This window comes from Leuciscus leuciscus (assembly GCF_965113295.1).
Source record: "Leuciscus leuciscus genome assembly, chromosome: 18".
Lineage (NCBI taxonomy): Eukaryota > Metazoa > Chordata > Actinopteri > Cypriniformes > Leuciscidae > Leuciscus > Leuciscus leuciscus.
Window position 1 is genome coordinate 17,319,072 of NC_138742.1, and position 19,169 is coordinate 17,338,240.

At 38.3% G+C, this 19,169-nt stretch overlaps 1 protein-coding gene across 2 annotated transcripts; it reads left to right on the top strand.

Annotated features, from left to right (window-relative positions):
- Positions 1–1,187: 1,187 nt before the first annotated feature.
- Positions 1,188–19,042, top strand: spsb1 (splA/ryanodine receptor domain and SOCS box containing 1). Of its 2 annotated transcripts, XR_014200032.1 has the most exons (4): positions 1,188–1,359; positions 11,946–12,827; positions 17,452–18,299; positions 18,363–19,042. XR_014200032.1 is itself a non-coding variant. In XM_082146434.1 (3 exons), the coding sequence occupies exons 2-3, from the start codon at positions 12,134–12,136 to the stop codon at positions 17,577–17,579; spliced, it is 822 nt and encodes a 273-aa protein (XP_082002560.1). In that variant the 5' UTR covers positions 1,188–1,359; positions 11,946–12,133; the 3' UTR covers positions 17,580–19,042. The 2 variants fall into 2 exon arrangements, 1 of the variants encoding a protein (XP_082002560.1); XM_082146434.1 differs by having other exon boundaries at positions 17,452–19,042.
- The last annotated feature ends 127 nt before the right edge of the window (positions 19,043–19,169 follow it).

Below are 19,169 nucleotides of genomic sequence, written 5' to 3' on the forward strand. Positions count from 1 at the left end.
GGGTTGCCAAGATGCCTCGTTGTCTGTTGAGTCATATAGAGAGGAGCCACATGAATCAGTGTCTTCAAGCATGGAAATGCAGTCATCACACAAAAGGGTGCAACAATGCCGGAGTGCAGTCAGTCTGAAAGTGAATATGAAAGTGCAAATATTACTGTGATGGAAAACAAGTCTGTAACCAACCATTCAAGATTGGAAATAGAAAACCAATATTAATGGATCACTACTCTGAATTTTAGAGGATATGCCCCCATCACAGTATATGAATAAATAAATGCCAGAAATATTAATGAAATAACTATTTATTAAAAGGCAATATTTACCTATGGAAAAACAAAACTTTTTTTTAAACCTTCATAAAGCACTTTTTCTGTAACGACATAAAGCAAACAGCATATATAAATGGTGTTGTAATGATTCAGTTTAATTAATTTCAATAAATTATTTTCAAATAAATTTAACATGATATGAAAAATATCTATGAACACGATTTATATTACTTATATTATTAAAATAGCTAAATATAAATCCCTAAAAATAATATTATGAAATTTATCAAATTTGATATGACAAATAAACAAATCAGAATATTTTCTCTTAACTATATAGAGCAACCAGAGTAGCATACATTTTTCTAATTGTTAAATTGAATGAATGTTTTACATATAAATAATCAATCAAACTGTTACCTTAAATATCTTTATTTATGCACAAGATATTAGTAGCTGGGGTGAAGGCCTACACTGAGCATGATAAGCGTCAGGTGATACTTTATATTAGAAAATAAAATTAAGAAAAAACATACTAATAAAACCCTTAATTAAGAACATTACGAAATATATTAAATGTGAGAAAAAAAAAAAAAAACAGAGGAAGTTGCTACAATGCATCAACATTTTTAATATATGGGCATTTTTATAACTTTTAGTGGAAATTTTGGTAATTTTCCCTCAAATAAAGCTATTTGGTTTGCTTTGCTAACTTGGGACAACAAAGTGTGTAAAAAAGAAAGAGAGTACTAGCGCATAAATGTATATCTGGCATGCACACACAGAGTGATTATGCCATTATTATGTAGTCCACAATTAGCAGGGTTTATCAGGGGAAATGAGCTAAACAACAACAGCTCAGCTCAATTGGGAGGGACGTTCGTTCAGCAGCAGCTGAGAGCTATTTGACCACGTGACTGGAGAGATGTTTCTGTCGCTGTAGCAGCCATCATTTCACCCAATACAAGCCTATGCTAAAGAGACAGAGAGGAGGTATAGTCATGGATTTGCATGGGAATACCGACTGAAAGGAACATACTCGCTCCACTCCTTCGCCTATGGTTTATTTGCCGGCGTGTATCAGTTGCAGGTAGGGTCTGAAATTGTTTCGATTTTACACATTTGCCTGTCTTTTGTCTTTGCTGTGTGTTCACATGCAAACACTCGCGTTTTTCCAAGCTTTTCGAAAGCAAACACCAGTCGATGTGCTCATTCAACAAGCCGAAGATATATAGCCTGATAACGTGAAATGCGATATAAACGTGCTAGTTTGTGGAACCTTTCCTAATGCTTCTGTGTAAATAATAAATGAGTAACGTTAACGTTAGCTGTTCACTAAACAACAACTGCTTCCTGCGTTTATAATGGGTATAAAATTGTTGTAAACCAACAAAGATGCCTCGTGGACCTACGCTTAATAGTTTCCTACCCAAGATAAGTTTGGCAGCATTAATAGATTTGTGTGTCTGATTATTTTGTCCAGTGGATACACTTAACCTTTCTGCGAAAGGCCAGGTAGTCGCATTACTATTGACTAGTGTGAAGCTCATTTAATTAATTAGTTTGTATTTACATGAAAATTGTGCTTAAACTGCAGCCGTTTATAGTTTTACTCCACGACCTCAAAGATGTTTGGCCTAGACAATGCTGGAGATGCTTCACTTTCGGTTTAAGGTTTTAAAGACCTAGAGCATTGGTGTGGAGCCATTTGTGTTAAGCTATCTGTACGTTACTTATTTACTACTAAATGAACAACGCTATCGGCTAGTTATAATTCTTATACTAACTAGCAGCTATATTAACAACCAAGCCCGTTTTTCTAGTTATTTGATTGGTGTTCCAAGGGTGCTATTTGGTAATAGCTAGTTTGTGTAATATTCTATCGACTTTTTTTCCTGCCAGGGGGAAAGAGCGTTTTTGAAGTTTTTTTATTTATTTATTTTTTAAGTCAGTGTGTTCTTTCGTGAATAGACGCGGAATCGCGTGTATTTACCTGCAGCAAGGGAGTGTGGGCCTTTGAAAGTGAGTGTTTTCACACTCGCGCCAACTCCGCCAAGATCTCGCCAAGGAGCGGGAAACTTAAAAACCCGGAGTGGAACTAGGGTGATTAGAGAGCGCTTTGAGGGGGAAGGGGAAATCTCTTGCGCTCCGCTCCAGTCATATTTATTCCAAACCGGTGAGAAGCAAAGCTTAAAAGTGCTGTAAGTTTTTGACAGTACAAAAGCATGAAAATACCATATGTTTGCAGATATTTAGGAAACATGCTGAATTCACATACTCGTTTCTTTGGAAAACTTTGCTACAGCCAGTTATTTTACTTTGAAATGTGTATTCCGTGTCGGAATGTCTGCCTGTTTTTGCACGTTGCCTATTTACCCAATTATATTTCAACACCCCGGGTTGCCAGTCAGCGAACAAACTTGGTCAGAAATTCACAGCTTCTACACAACCTAAAAAAGCCTCTGTATCCATCTAAAAATCTCTATGAATGGTAGCATATTAAAACGCGATATCAACTCATCGTAAATCAACTCACCAACTTAGTATAATAATAATAATAATAATTCATTACATTTATATAGCGCTTTTCTCGGCACTCAAAGCGCTTTACATAGAAGGGGGGAATCTCCTCAACCACCACCAATGTGCAGCATCCACTTGGATGATGCGACGGCAGCCATATTGCGCCAGAACGCCCACCAGACACCAGCTTACTGGTGGAGAGGAGACCGAGTGATGAAGCCAATCAGTATATGAGGATGATTAGGAGGCCATGATGAACAGAGGCCACTGGGCAAATTTGGCCAGGATGCCGGGGTTACACCCCTACTCTTTCGAAAGACATCCTGGGATTTTTAATGACCACAGAGAGTCATGTGTAGGCTAAGTCTCCTCACTGTGTAGGAGAAGGGAGCATGGGAAACAACTCTCTCCAATATTTAGAATTTTGACTGCAGTACCCATTTCAACCGCTAGCTGTCAATATTACAGCAATAAACAATCTCACTCATGTTGTAGGTTATATTTAAAGATATAGCAGAACTAACAACGATGTACTAAAAACAGAAACGTTTATCCTTTCGAGTTTTTCGCATGCAGATGACAAACGTTGTCAAAGTCCCCGTTCACACGGATCAGTGAAAATGACTAAAAATGCTGTATTATGCGTGCCAGGCCAGTAGTTGGCGACGTCATTTTGTAAAGCACTCCCTACCTATAGTATGCATGATGTCACTGTTATCACAAATTCATGTTTTGTGGGGTGTTTACACGACAATGTACTGACAACAGAAACGTTGATCCTTTTGAGTTTTTCCCGCAGACGAACAGTCAAAACGAACCCCATTCACACTATTAATAACGCTGTATTATGCATGCCAGGCCAGTAGGTGGCTGACATTAAGACAATACATTAAAATAATATGGTAAGAAATACCGGTTTGCAATATCGAGCCACACAATGAGATGTTTTGTACAGCTAAAAATAATGAAGCAAATGACACAGGAAGCTAGACAGATTAAAATTACAAATGGCCATACCTGCTCTTACCTGAAAAATAAGGTGGATAGACTGAACGCATATGCATGTGCATGACATCACCGTTTTCACATTCATGTTTTTTTGTAGTTTACACAGAGACGATAATGGTATAATTTTTTATATCAAAACTTGCACTTTGAACCCATTTTCAAAAGTTCTGTGTTTTCAGGCCCTCAAAATGCATAAAATATTTTCAGTTTTTAGTTGAAAGTGGTGTCATGTAAACTGCCCCTAAATCTTATTTTCAGCCAGTGTCTTTGTTGCTTTATATTTGACATCACTGTTATTAGAAATATGAAGTTACCACAGTTTTATTTTTGTAACTTGAACTTTAGTTTAGTAACTATTTAGTCAGAAACTGTGGTTCAAAAGGGTTTCTCATCAATGAGTTCTGAGATGACACGCAGAGACATCAGCTCAGTGTTTGATGTCCTATTTAATGTCAGATTACTGTGTGGTTGATGTATTCAAGACCGATTAATCTTTCCTTTGTGTTTGCAAGAACAGTAGGTAGGACTGATTTACTGTTAAATGTCTTTACTAAATGCCCCTGACTGAACACAGATGTTATGGGCCTGTGTAACGGGTAACTCCTGACCCTGTGCTGTAGAGGACGTCCTGCTGAACTGACCTGGATTACAGCAATGCGAATTTTGTAATGTTAAACTCAACTGTGATTTGCTCATGTTCACCTTCCCCTTCACTAATGGTGCTTGTCTGGTTTGGGCTAACATTAACATGGAATGGCCTAGATTTTTTTATTTGTTAAAAGAAAGTTCTTCTGTGGTTCTCAGGCACTTATCATGAACCATTTTTGTGTGCGTGTGTTGTCATGTTTCTTGAAGTTCTTGATTACATTTTATAGGTTTCATGAAGAACCTTTCTAACTTAAGTTCATTTCAGCATCATTGCTCCCCAGTCTTCAGTGTCACATGATCCTTCAGAAATCATTCTGATATGCCGATTTGAAGGAACAAGAAACATTTCTAACTATCAATATTATTGAAATAGAAATATTGTTAACATAAATGTCTTGTACTGCACTTTATCAATTTATCAATTTAAAGTGATCTTTCGGAATAGAAGTATTAGGCTATAGGCCTAATATAAAAGAAAATTCCACTTTAAACAAAAGTGGAACTATTGCAATTTGTTTAATCTATCGCTTATAGCTCAGTCATTTTGCCCTGTGCTTTATATATTTAGCAATATAGCATGTCAGTCATGAAGTAACAGGAAATGATCACTTTCTTTCAGGCGTCAGTCAATGCTGTTGGTGCAGTCATAGACACCGATGTAGGGTCTTAGACATTTTGTTTGACCTGATACCTTCAGAGGTGAATTGATTTGTGTCTGCTGAGATTAAACCTTAAGTTACACAAGTCTGTACGTGTCACTGCAACTACCCTGATCTTTGTTGCATAAACTTCACTAATGAATGTCTCTTATAGCCCATGTTCCCTGTAAAATCTCTCTTGGCACTTTTCCATGCGGTGAGGATCACAGGTTTGGTTCAGCTGAATGAATTATTGTCTTGGTGTGAACTTACAAGTCCTTCAGTTTGTGATGTTTTGAGTTAGCATGTTTATCTGTTTAACATGCTTCTGAATGAATGTTTTGTTCAGAAAATTGATTGTTGGCAGATTTATTTTCGCTTCATTCAAGGGTGACCGAGGGTGTTTGAATAGCTTTTGCTATTTTGTTGTTGCAAAATAAAGCTCCCACTACTCTCTGATAAATTAAGATCATTGAGATTCTTATGATCTGTTGTTCTATTGGCTTCGATGCACCGAGCATTTAATTTGCTAGCGTTACTGCACTCATTTGGTGAATATCTCATTATGCTAACAATACAGCATGTCTTGACATGCAGCCCTTACTGTAAACTAAGAAATGCTGAGCGGCTGTAAATCTATTTTTAGTTTCATGTCTCCATTCAGAATCAGATCTGTGAAGGTCAGTGATGAGCATGCATGGGGAAGTCATATTTGGCAGATAATGTAAATCATGAATGATTTAACATTTAATTTTTAGTGTGATGGTGCTACCACAGTTAAGGCCAATTTATACTTCTGCGTCGAGGGTACGCCGTAGTGTACGTCGTAGGCTACGCACGTAGGCGACGCCGTCGTGAGCATTTATACTTCTGCGAATGTCTGTGTTGATGTGCAGTTACACCGCCGAAACGCTAGTTGGTGCGGGTGGGTTTTAATGTTCCAGTTCCACTGTGTTTACATTCCTCGCGGCTATTTTGAGTTTAGGTTTCTACGAGCAATGGCGACTGAAGGAGTCATACAGATGGCTGTATTTCCGCACTTCTTCAAGCAATCTCTCAGTCACTTGGTCTTTTTCCATGGCTCTTCACTGATCTTCGGAATTTAAAAATGGCGGGCGGGCGGTGCAGAGTGTAGGAGGAAACGCGATGCTATCCAGCTGACCAATCACAGATCTTGCGGTCCGCGTCGCCGCGACGCGTAGTTACATTTTTGAGGAGGTGCGCGTCAGGGTACGGCGAAGGGTACGACGTATGGTACACGTCAATGCGTATGCTACGCCGCACCTTCTACGCGCACCCGACGCAGAAGTATAAATTGGCCTTTAGGATGCTCTTATCAATGTCGTATGTGGTGTCTCAGATTATTTTTCGCTTCCTGGCTCAGTTTCATATACAGTATTTTTCTGTTTTTACATAGGCTAGTCAAGTTGCAGGACAGGTTGTTGTGAAGAGCATCACCTCTTACCTGTAATGCGAGTTTATCCAGTTGGATGGACACCTATAATTTGTATCCAAACTTTGACTGGCGTTATTCTGTGGAATACAAAATGCTATATTTTATGGTTCAGCATTTCCTGGCCCTACAATGAAAGTCAACAGGGTCCAAAAAAACATTGGATTATTCATTTTATGGACAACAAAAATGCAAAGATACTTTTTGTTTAACTTCCCCTTTAAGGTTGCTGTTCTTCTAAAAAATATTGGATCATATTTATGTAGTTTCATATTCAGTCTTTAAGTTTCAGTTAATGTTACTCATCAAAAGACTTTGTTGTTTTTTAGGTAGGGAACACAGGGTAGGGACCATTAAAAACAAGAGGCTTCCTCTACCACCATCATGGCAGAGACTGCACCACCCAAATTTGGTCTCCTCTCCACATAGTGTTTTAGCAACGTTCAGAAGATTTCTATCAGATTGCAGTGTATATTTGTGAAGGGTGTTGTCATTTTCTGAAACGGTTCACAGCAGCACCTGTTGGGCTTGTCTAGTGGGTGAGCACTGGTTAAGCGTGCTCCTGTTCTCTCATAACGGCTGTCAGCCCCAAAGAGCCCTGTTAAACAATTGAAAAATATGATTGCTTTAATCCAGGGTGAGTCTACGTTCATGAAGGGAGTGACAATATAAAGACACCGTGATCTTTCAATACAAATTAGACCTTCATATTTCTCAAACTTATTCTCACTGGTGATCATGTTTTGTCTTGTTGGTTACCTTTTATAACTTATGTGCTAAATTGCATATAAGCTAAAGGAGTTATGTCTTGTTGGTTTAATGACATTTAATGTCATTCAACTTTTTTTTATATATATATATATATATATATATATATATATATATATATATATATATATATATATATATATATATTTTATATATATATATATTTTTTTTTTAAGTTAAGTACTTAATGTCAAAACCAAATGCGTTTTTAGCAATTCATGTTTTAAGTTAAAATGAAACTCCTTTAGCTTATATGCAATTTAACACAAGTTATAAAAGGTAACCAACAAGACAAAACATGATCAACAATGAGAATAAGTGTGAGAAATATGAAGGTCTGATTTGTATTGAAAGAGATGACGGTGTCTTTATATTGACACTCCCTTCATGAACGTAGACTCACCCTGGATTAAAGCAATCATATTTTTCAATTGTTTTACAAAGCTGAGTTCAGGCTGCTTGCCTGTTGCCTCCAAAGGGTGTAATAATGCTATAAATGTGTTTAAATAATATAAAAAGTTTTTTTTAAACCAAATCAATGTTGGTTTGTTGGCTTTTATATTTATTTTTATGAATATACATTTTATTGCCTTTTTAAATAGGAGAGTTGACAGGAAAGTGGAAGGAGAGAGAGGGTTACTGGGTTCGGGACATGACCCAAATCGCACCCTAACCCAGGTCCTGTGAGCACAACAGCTTCTTGTGTGTCATGAACAATGTGCTACCCACTATGTCTCTGCTCCAACATTGCTTGATATTTAAAAGCAATTCTGTAACATTATTTCTGCAGTTGTAACCAGTGTTTATGCTGCCTTCCTGGCATGGTATATGTACCACTTTGCAGTGCAATTAAAAAAACGATGTATGTGAGGATACTTTAAGGATGATTTTCATTTGAATGTCGTCTACGATTTATTTAGTCTCTCAGTTTAGAAGTCTTCACACTTCTTTAATCAAGCAGTGTTAAAGTGCCATTTGTCTGCCATTTTCACCTCGTCTGCCCACTGTCTGAATAGAGCATCTGTGTGACATTTGGGTTGACACCATGATTTGTCATCTACTTCTCGTTCCTGCTTTGCCCCTCACTCACAGCTGCCTGCCAGATGCCTCAGTATCATGATTAAAACCTGTCGAAGATAATGTCCCCATTTCAGAGTAGCGTCCGTCATCTTGCAAATACATGCTGCAACTTTTGAGAAGAGAAATTACCCTGATGATCGTGAGCATGTCAACCAGTGGAGGTTTTGTATATAGAAGCAAAATCTCCACTGGTTGACTTGCTCACGATGCCATCAGGGTTATTGAGCAATCAACTGACAGAATAATACAGTTCCTGTGCTATTAAAACAACTGTTGTCTATCAGTTTGTAGAGCAGGGTAGCTTTATTTTGTGTAAAGTGGTGTTTTCTCATTAAAATCTTACAAAATGTTCAAAATTGAATCAAAGGGGCATGTAGGGAAATTCAAGTTGGAGGTACATATTTGCATCCAAGTAGGTGCAAGGTTGGGAGGTAGAAGTCTAGGGAAGCCCAGTTTTGCATAAGTATTAAATGTGGACAAGACAAAAGCCACCACTGTTCCCCAGGCCCAACAAATCCACCAGAACCCCTATCACGCATTTCAATCAGCTCTACACAGAAGGGGTCGGCAAACCACCTGCAAAGTCCCTGCTCAGTGCTCATAAACCACCAAAACATTTCAACCAATCAAAAACAGTCAGGTTGTCACCTGACATGCCAAGCAGTCTCTTTTAAAACACCATGCAAAGAGTGGAGATGATCCTGCAGGATCACCAACATCACCTTGCCCCTGTGTATCATGCAATAATGCGATATCTCGGTTTAAAATGGTCACCGGGTTCTAACAGATCTGTAAAAGGCTGTTGTCTGTGTGTGTTGGTGCTTTGCCACAGAGCTTAATTGCTCCCTGCATAGAGAGTGTGCAAATTAACATGTTTCCTACTTTCTAAAGGTTGGACAGCCATTGAAGACTGTATTGTTTGGCATTCACAAACTTGCCACCCACTTCTTGGTGTTCCTCTGCCTGGGTAGGCCAGTGGCGGAGAGGCGTGACCCATTTAAAAGGTTGTTTACTTGTATCAGAGAAAGGGCTAAGATGCTCCTCAATGAACTCTTGTCTACAATTCAATTACCCTTGGGGCCCTTCAGCAGCTTATTATGAAATGCTGTTTTCAATAAGCAGTTTCGCTCATTTATGCACTGTACGGAAAGAACAAATGACTTGACTTTTTATGTTGTGGGAGATGACAGCCATAAAGCTTTTTTTAATTATTTTTTTAATTTTTTAGTAGACTGCCCTAATTGTTGAATATCAGATTTAACAGTGATGTAATTTAGGAGGGCAGGAATTGCGTTAGAAACCAGGACATCGGGTGGGGATTTCACACACGCCACTGGTATGTCTAGTCTCTAAGCATGTCTAATGATTTTTTTTTTATTTGCCTCTTTTGCCACTGACCTTGTCTGGTGGAATATTTGCTGGCCTGAATTTGCGGTTTTCACTGAAAACATTTCGGCTCTGTATTTTTATATATATATATATATATATATATATATATATATATATATATATATATATATATATATATATATATATATATATATATATATATATATATATATATATATTATGCCTATATGTCAGACTTCTTATTGCTCTTCCTGTTATCTTCAGACTAGACAAGCTTAAGAGGAAATAGCCTGTCTTTTTTTCTCTCCTTTATATCCCTTATTTTTAAAGGGCATTGTGTGAATCAGTCAAGAGGAGCGGGTTAGTTGTGGTAAAGCTAGAGATTTGTTTTCTCCTATGCGCATGTCATGTGATATAATGGGACTCTGAAAAGTGCCTTGGAGCAATAAACCATATTGTAACACACACAAGTGAGGCATTGAGCATGCAACTGACTGAATTATACAGTTACTGTGCTATTAACAGTCCACTGTTGTTGTCTGAGTTTGTATAGGAGAGTAGATTTATTTTGCTTGTCAAACATGTGCCTAATCAAGGGTGTCTCATTAAAATCTTACTAGATATGTAACTTGAGTTCAATATTGTTTTGTTACAAAACCAAAGATCTGCTTGTATAACATACATGATGCACATACACATTTCATGATCCGTTTTGTGTAATAGTAGTAGTTTAATAAACCTAGTAATTCAATTCACATTTATTTGTATAGCGCATTTTACAATACACCGTTTCAAAGCAGCTTTACAGAAAATGCCTGTTTCTACATTACAACGTAATTTGTTATCAGAAGTGACTGTCCATGTAATGTCTATATTTCCAGAAATGTGTAGTTCTAAGATAATACAAATTAAGCAGTAATCGCTAACATGTATTCATTTAGGCAGAAACAATTATCTCATTAAAGCATTTATTACAAGTTGTGATCATCATGATCAAAAAAAATAAAAATAAATTGGCAGTTGTGTATGTTGATTCAGAGTTGGCGTCACCTGAAGTCCTAGCTGGGGTTGGCGTAAACTCTCTTCAGGTGTTGGGTCATCCGAAATCTTTGTAAGAGGATGGATCCAAACTGGAGCTGGCGTGATCTCTAGTAGAAACAGAAAAGAAAATGGAAAATAGTTTCTGTTCATAACATTTAAGGCAAAAGACAAACATGTGCATTTAATATGATATAACTTACAAGTTACTGGAGTACAAGGTTATGAGATGTATTATGTAAATGCATGACTAAAGAGATGTCTTATCTAGATTAAAACCGGGAGAGTGAGTCTGTGCCCCGAAAATGATCAGGAAGGCGATTCCAAAGTCTAGGAGACAAATGTGAGAACGCTCTCTCTCTCCTTTAGTGGACTTGGACATCCTAGATCCTACCAAAAGTCCAGAGTTTTATGACTTTAAAGAGCATGATGGATTGTAGGGCGATAGAAGATCGGTTAAATACACAGGAGCAGAACATTTAGGGCCTTAAAGGTCAGTAGTAATATTTTGTAATCGATACAGAACTTAATAGGTAACCAGCGTAGAAATTATAAAATTGGGGTTACTACACGTCCATGTTTTCTTGACCAGGTAAGAACTCTTTGGACAAGCTGTAGCTTGTTTAAGGATACAGGACAACCACCTAGTAATGCATTAATCCAGTATAGATTTCAGAGGTCATGAATGCATGAACTAGCTTTTCTGCATCAGAAACGGATAGCATGTTCTGTAGCTTATCAACGTTTCTAAGGTGGAAAGCTGTTTTTGTAACCTATGAAAGACAAGTTGCTATAACTATATTACTAATATAACTATAGAGGATGAAATAACTGGATACCCTTCTAGATGCAAATTGTATTCTAAAAGAGATTCTGTGTACAGGTTTTTTGTTCCAATAACGAATGCCTCGGTCTTATCTGAATTTAATAGAAGAAAATTACTTGTCATCCAATACTTTATCTTAACACACTCTGTCAGTTTGGATAATTTTACTTTTGTGTTATAGTTGTAATATCTATTATTAGTTAATAAACAGTCATTTATAACTGTAATGGTAAAAATAACATGATTATACTGTTGTTATTGTTGGTGGTTAAACAGACAACCATAAAGTTGATTTGTTTCAGTCATTTAACTGTGTGCCTTTTTTCTCCCTTTAATCTCCCCAGGTGAGCGTTACTAGCAGCTGCTTTGACCTGGTTTCCCAGCAACCACTGGCATAAAAACAGCGGCCTTGGCCTCCTTATTGGTGGAGGGGCATAGGTGAAGGAGTGGACCCTGACTGCCCTCTTTCTCTGTTATTTGCTTCGTTTTGTGATAAGAGGGGGAGTAAAGTGCTAATAAGACTACCCAGAGCATGGGGCAGAAGGTTCCGGGAGGCATAAAGACTGTGGACATGCGGGACCCGGCGTTTCGGCCTCTCAAGCTAGAGCTGCAGGCCCTAGACTACACCAAGCCTTCCCGTCTGGATATGTTGTTAGACATGCCATCAGCCTTGCAGGATGTCCAAGTGCAGCACTCGTGGAACAATGATGACCGGTCGCTTAACATCTTTGTTAAAGAGGACAATAAACTCATATTTCATCGGCACCCTGTAGCGCAGAGTACAGATGCTATCCGGGGCCGAGTGGGATACACACGGGGACTGCATGTGTGGGAGATCAGCTGGGCCATGCGCCAGCGGGGAACCCATGCCGTTGTTGGCGTGGCGACGGGTGAAGCCCCGCTGCATTCTGTAGGATACACTGCACTTGTAGGAAACAATAGCGAGTCCTGGGGCTGGGACTTGGGACGTAACAAACTCTATCATGATGGCAAGAATCAGCCCAGTAGGACGTATCCAGCTTTTCTTGAGCCTGATGAGACCTTTATCGTTCCAGACTCGTTTTTGGTGGTCCTGGACATGGACGAGGGGACTTTAAGTTTTATTGTCGACGGACAATATTTAGGGGTTGCTTTCAGAGGACTCAAAGGAAGGAAGCTATACCCTGTAGTGAGTGCTGTGTGGGGACACTGTGAAATCAGAATCCGGTACATCAATGGACTTGATCGTAAGTATCACTCTTTCTGCTTGTTTGAATTTGCTTGTTTGTTATCTATGTCTGTTTTTTCATGGCTCCTCCTCCACTCGTCTCTTGAATAACAAGGTTGACTCTGTGGGTTGTTAAACATTGAAAGTGGCTGTAGCTAGTGTGTCTATATGGAGGGATTTGTTTCTCATTCATTAATTATATGAAGTAGGGATGCACCGATCCACATTTTTTCACTTCCGATCCGATCCCGATACCTGAATTTGGATATCGGTCGATACCGATACTATTCCGATACCAGAGCTGTGTTTGCTTTAATATTATTATTATCATTATTGTTTATTTTATATGATGCTGAAATAAACTCCTCTCAACAGGCAAGTATGATATGTAGGCCTACATATTTATGCATGTATGGTAAGTATAAGGTCAGAAAAGGAAGTCAGAAAAACAGTAAATCCTGTTAACAGGAAAAATCCCATTCTGAAAACAAATATGCAACTGTAGGTCATGTCAATATTTATTACATTCCCAAAATGTCAAATACTTGAGTCTTGAAATATAAGAAAAGTGCAAGTGTAAACATCTTACACACACACACACACACACTATCTAAAGGGTGATCCTCGCTCCGATGCTGTAACTCTCTCGATGAATGCTCGATCAACATCAGCCATGTGTAAACAGACAAGCGGATTTCGCCTCAGACGCGCGTCAATTTCGCTTCAAACTTTTGCTTTTTACGAGCGTCAATTTCGCTCTGGGCGCGCGAATGGATTCAAAATATTCAAGCGTCCAACTAGACGCGGCAGACGCGAATTTGACGCGCTATTCGCGTTTGGTGTGAACGCACAGTAACGTGGTGGTTTTTTAAATGTTTGATTGCATTCGTTGTGTTGTACGACGCGAGGGAGCTTCAACGAGCTCTGAATTACGGCTTTGCAAACATTGCATTTTGCTGTCTTGCTCTGCGGTGTTTCCAGTGTGAAGAATTTCCACACAGCGGCCGCAAACTGCGGAATGGATTTCCTGAGCGGTGGCGTGTCTCATAACTCTGTGTCTCATTGAGCCGCGCCTCCGTTCAGGAAATCCATTCCGCAGTTTGCAGCCAGCTAGCAGACTAGCCGGCGGGAATCACTTTTGGAGTCATTTCAGCAGACAACGTTAAAGCGCAGACATGACTCAAGGATATCGGATATCTCCGCAGGTTGGATCGGGAAAATCCGATACGTGAATTACGCTGGTATCGGTCCCGATACCGATACTGGATCGGATCGGCCCCATCCCTAATATGAAGCCAGCTCAATTTACCTGATAAAAGCTATGATTTTCCGAAATCACCCCTATACCCTTAAATAGGGCACTATTTGAGGGGACAGCCATTTTTAGGTGTCTCCGAAACTATTAGAGGTGTAACAATACATCTATATGGATCGATGCATCGATCAAACATCTGTTGTAGTTGTGCTTTTGCTAAAAACAAACTTTTAATATAAAACATACTTTGAGTGAACTTTTAATTTTGTAAGTAAGCTGTATTTTTTATTTATTTATTGATTACTTAATCAAAACAACCCAGCTGCAGTTTGTTTGATAGTTATCTGTTGTAAATGTCCCAAATGGGAGAGGGTGTGCAATTTTCAAAGAGTTTAATTAAATGTTCATGTAAAATTTTGGTTGCATTTGTGAGTTAATAAAAATGTAACTGGTTGTGTAATCGTGGCACATAATATCTAAAAATCGATAAATCAGTTGATATAGCCCTGAATCGTAATTGTATTGCAGAATTTTGAGGTATCTGCAAATATCGCATCGCTGGCTGAGAGAATCGATATGTCGTATCGTGATGAACTGTCCGATTTACTCCCCTAGAAACTATAGTGGACGTTATTGAGTGCACTCAATCCCACAATCATCCATCCGTTTTCCAAACCGCGCTGGTCCAGCGTAATATCATACAGGAATAAATTCCTTTTTATTTGATTATTCAATTATTTAATAGCGGTTTATACATGCTTTCCATAGCAGAGTTCAAGAGAAATCTTTTCATTACTACTGGAGATGCCAGTTTGCTAAGTTTCATTTGATTATTAAAAGGCAAGCACAAACTATGCAAAAGTGGCAGCCCTTCCGGCGCACTCAGTTTCTGAATTCACTCACTCGTTTTCATTCACTCCTTCAAGTGGACTATATTAGTGGAGGAATGTAGGGAATAGTGAATGAGGGTAAAGGGGGCGATTTCAAACACAGCATATGACATCATTATCTCGCACACTTCCTGGAAGCTAATCATTAAACTGGCCGCTTTGCTCTGCTCTTTCATTGTTACGTAGGCCTACGTCTTGAGCAGATTTTCCTTAATGAAAACTATTATTAGCCTTTTTATGTGAGACACCTATGACCTATTTTATATTTGATAGTTTGATAGAAGTCTTCTCGGGCTTCTCAATGGCTAAAACATTTTCTGTTATATTTTGTTTTTATAGTGTGAGTAAATGTTGTATATTGTTCTTTTAAATTTAGAAATTTCACATTTTTGATCATTAAAATGTTCTTCATATCAGCCAAGATCAGGTTTTTAAATTTTTTTATTGAGTGCTCCTAGAGTACTTGTGGAAAATTTTATAATGTTTTCTTTATCTAATTTTATTTTATTGACATCCATAGTTTTAACAATAAGAAATTATAAGCTTATTGTAAAAAAGTAAGATTTGTTGTAGCTATTTATGGTAATATTGCTCTGAATCCGCTTTAGAGAGAATATTTGCGCAGTGTATTTGATGCAAATAAATTCATATGGCCTTTGGGAACATGTTGTCTGCACTTAATATTTTACTTGCTGAGTAAAATTAGTCTTTATACACGAATAGCTGAGTTTTAGGAACGGGTTCCCTTGCAATGGCAGTCAATCAGTCTTTGATTTTTGCATCAGCCATTTAAAAAAAGTTTTTATATTTCCCTTTTTTTTTTTTTTTTTTAGCTTGTTTTCTTTTGAGAGTGGAAAAGGTCAAGAGTTTTGAAAATTAGTCATTCGTTCAAATGAGAGCTAGCTAACATGCAATGTCTTCCATCAAATTGTACATTCTTGACTACATAATTTCGGCTGTTTTTGCATGTAGTTTCTGCGAATCTGACTCATTTCCTCAACCCAGTATGCTGTAATGAGTCAGTTTTGGAGGGCATTCTTATAATGTTATCATTCTGTGGTCATATAGTGAAAGGATGCAGGTGAGGGCCAGACTTACTCATGTCTGGGCTTCTCGGGAGTCGGGACAGCTGTAACCCGCCTTACTCTCAGTGGAAGCAGTCTCCGGGCCACTAATGATGGCCTTTCCAAAGGAATACCTTTTATCACCTTGATGTTTTGCATGCCATTAGATGATGGAATGACTCTGAAGTCTCTTTCCTGAGTGAGCCATGTGTAGCAACATTTAATGAAGGTCTGAATTTGGGAAGTATTGTTGCTGCCTTAATGCATCAGTTCAGGACACAGGTGTTCCCATTTTTGGAGAATTCTCCTCCCGTCTGTGTGTGAGAGAAGAGTAGCCAGAGTATTACTCAGCCTCTGACTCCGAGGCCTTGGCTTCCTTTTGTATCTGTCTTGTGTCAGTGCCTTTAATGCATTCTTCGTCATGCTTGTGGTCAACAGAGGTATAAATGTGCTGTTATTCATCCCTTACATCACTCTTTGGTTTCCCCAGTGTCTCGTTTGCAAAAGTGTGCGTTTTATGAAGTAATCTCAACATCCGCGCAGGTGGTGCTGTGTGGAAACCATTCAGAAATTCAAAGTACTTGCTGGTGTGTATATGGCTGGGCTAAATGAGACCTGTGGGGAAACTTGTAATACTTTAAGCCAGGTGCACACTGTATGAATTTTTTCTTTGTTGGCCACAATTTCTTCTCTCTGTAATTGTAAAAGAGTTAAACCCAAGTCTTTATTATCTCAGCATCAGCTGATGAATTGCTTTTGTCAGTTTTGTAAGCTAATGAATCCATACGCTAATATTTCTTCAACTTTGGGCATTTTGGCCATATAGACTTTTAGAAAACAAAATTGAACACCCATTAGTGTGTATTTTTTTTCATGATTACTTTACATGCATGCATCTCAGATTATTTCTTTTTATTTTTTATATTGTTTTTTTTTATTATTTTATTTTAGAAAGCCATGAAAATTCCCACTACAACGTAACTTCCACCACATCTCAAACTACGTGTTAAAGCACTTTCAAAAATATAAATGCTTTGTTACTTTTAGTTAATAAAAATCAACCCCTGAGACAAAGTGCCCAAGGTTGAAGAAAACCAAATATGCAACAAAGACGTTTGCGTTCTTCTTTACTTGTTATCATATTACCACACGCTCTCTACTAAGAATAAGCTTGTTCGCTCCTCATACGCCCATCCACGACAGATTCCCGGCACTCCTAACATTTACGCAAAGTTTTGGACTTGTGCTGTACCATGTTTGTTATGTGTGTAAATGAGGATATCTCAACATGAGTGATATAAAACACCCAGTCTGACACACAACCCCATCATAGTCTTACTGGGAAGGACAGCTTACGTCAGGATTTACAAGTTTCCAAAGTATTTGAGTGATTGTTTCTAATGAATTTCTCTCTGTCTCTCTCTCTGCCTGTAGCTGAACCTCTGCCATTAATGGACCTCTGTAGGCGCTCGGTACGGGTCGCGTTGGGGAGAGAACGACTGAGTGAAATCCATGGACTGCCCTTACCTGCCTCCCTTAAGAACTACTTGCTCTACCAATGATTATAGTAGTGCCTTTACAACCATTCAAGGCATAGCATCCACCTCTGTTTCTCTCTGGGATTAATCTTCACTCTGGCAAGCCTGTTTCATTACATCTTTGTTTTGGTTTCGGTGCCGTTCTCGGTCACTGGGTATAATACCAACAATATTTTTTTTTTTACAAATCAGACCAAGGGTGTCTCATGCTTGATGCTTTCAGGATCAAGTGTGGCAACGCCTCTTGCTTCGCTCATTTACTGGATATCCACCTGAATGCTTTCGCTGGAATCCTGTGGCAGATATGAAAACAAGAACCCTTCTCTCTAATCATGGCTTAGTGAAACTTCAGCTGTTTGTCAAGGCCTTTTCCTTTTATAATTTTTTACTCCATCCTTCCTCTTTTTTTTTTTTTTTTTTTTTTTTTTTTAAATGAGATTTTGGCACCTTCTTTGTATTATGTCATTCATTTGAGGGTCCATATAGTGACTCTTTGCAGGCAATGCAAAATACATTACCTTCTCAACACCTTTAGGCTTAACAACCAGCAATTTTTTATGTTGATATTGAGATTTTTATATGTTTTTTCAACTGTCCTTCCCCTTGCGGTCAGTATAATAATGTAGCTGAGTCAACTTCCGATCCGTGGCCACGGTTAACAGGTCAGCAAGTTGATGACACACTCAAGGGAAGGTGATGTCTTTCCCTGCTCACTCTTGGCAGGTTAAAAATAGCCTGGTTTTAGCTGTTAGTCTGACCGTCTGGCCTGGAAAAAGTCTTTGACGTTTGTGAAGGGGGAGTTGAGAGGCTAACATTCATGGAAACAAACACAGCTAGTGCGTTATGCTAGCTTTTTTAATCTCTCGACAAGTCCCTCACCTCAGTTAACACTGCAATATCTGAAGTGCCTGGCTCATGATACTGGTATATTAAGAGAAAGCCATGATTTAAAGTCATTTTTATATTAAATTAAAGATAGCATCACTGTGAAACTATGTAGCATACATTAATCAATAAGCGGTTGTATAGCTTGCTTTCTGTAATGGCCCCTAAAACCTGTGAACACCCTTCCCACAATTACTTTTTGCCGGTTTTATTCGAGTGTTTGTTTTTAACCTGTTGATGATTTGAGAAAAGCAGGGATTGAATAGTGACACTGCTGTGTGGTGCCTTGTCTATGACTTAATGTTAAAAGTGGCACGCAGGCAAATGTTGATATTTCTTGCTCTGTTATTTTAAAGTCTTGATGCAGAGAAAGTACGATTGCCAATTATTGTCTTTTTTCTTTCCAGATGTCCCCCCCTCTCCCCATTCTAGTCTTTTAGATGTGTAAATGTAGTTCCTGTTTGGCAGCCATTTTGCTAAGCATTAGGGGGATAGTTTGGTTCCCTGTTTTTAAACCCTTTCTGCCTGCAGACCATCATTCTCTTTGTATTCAGTGATGTAGATAATATTGGTAACTATCTAATAAAGTTTATTATAATTGATCTGTTCTCTTTGTGGTTTTTATGCTCTTAAACCCTATGAAAATGGTCTGTTCATTAGTTAATCTTTTTCATTTGCTTATTTACTTAATTGTTTGCTTGTTTACTTTTTTATTTTTTCTGTTTACTT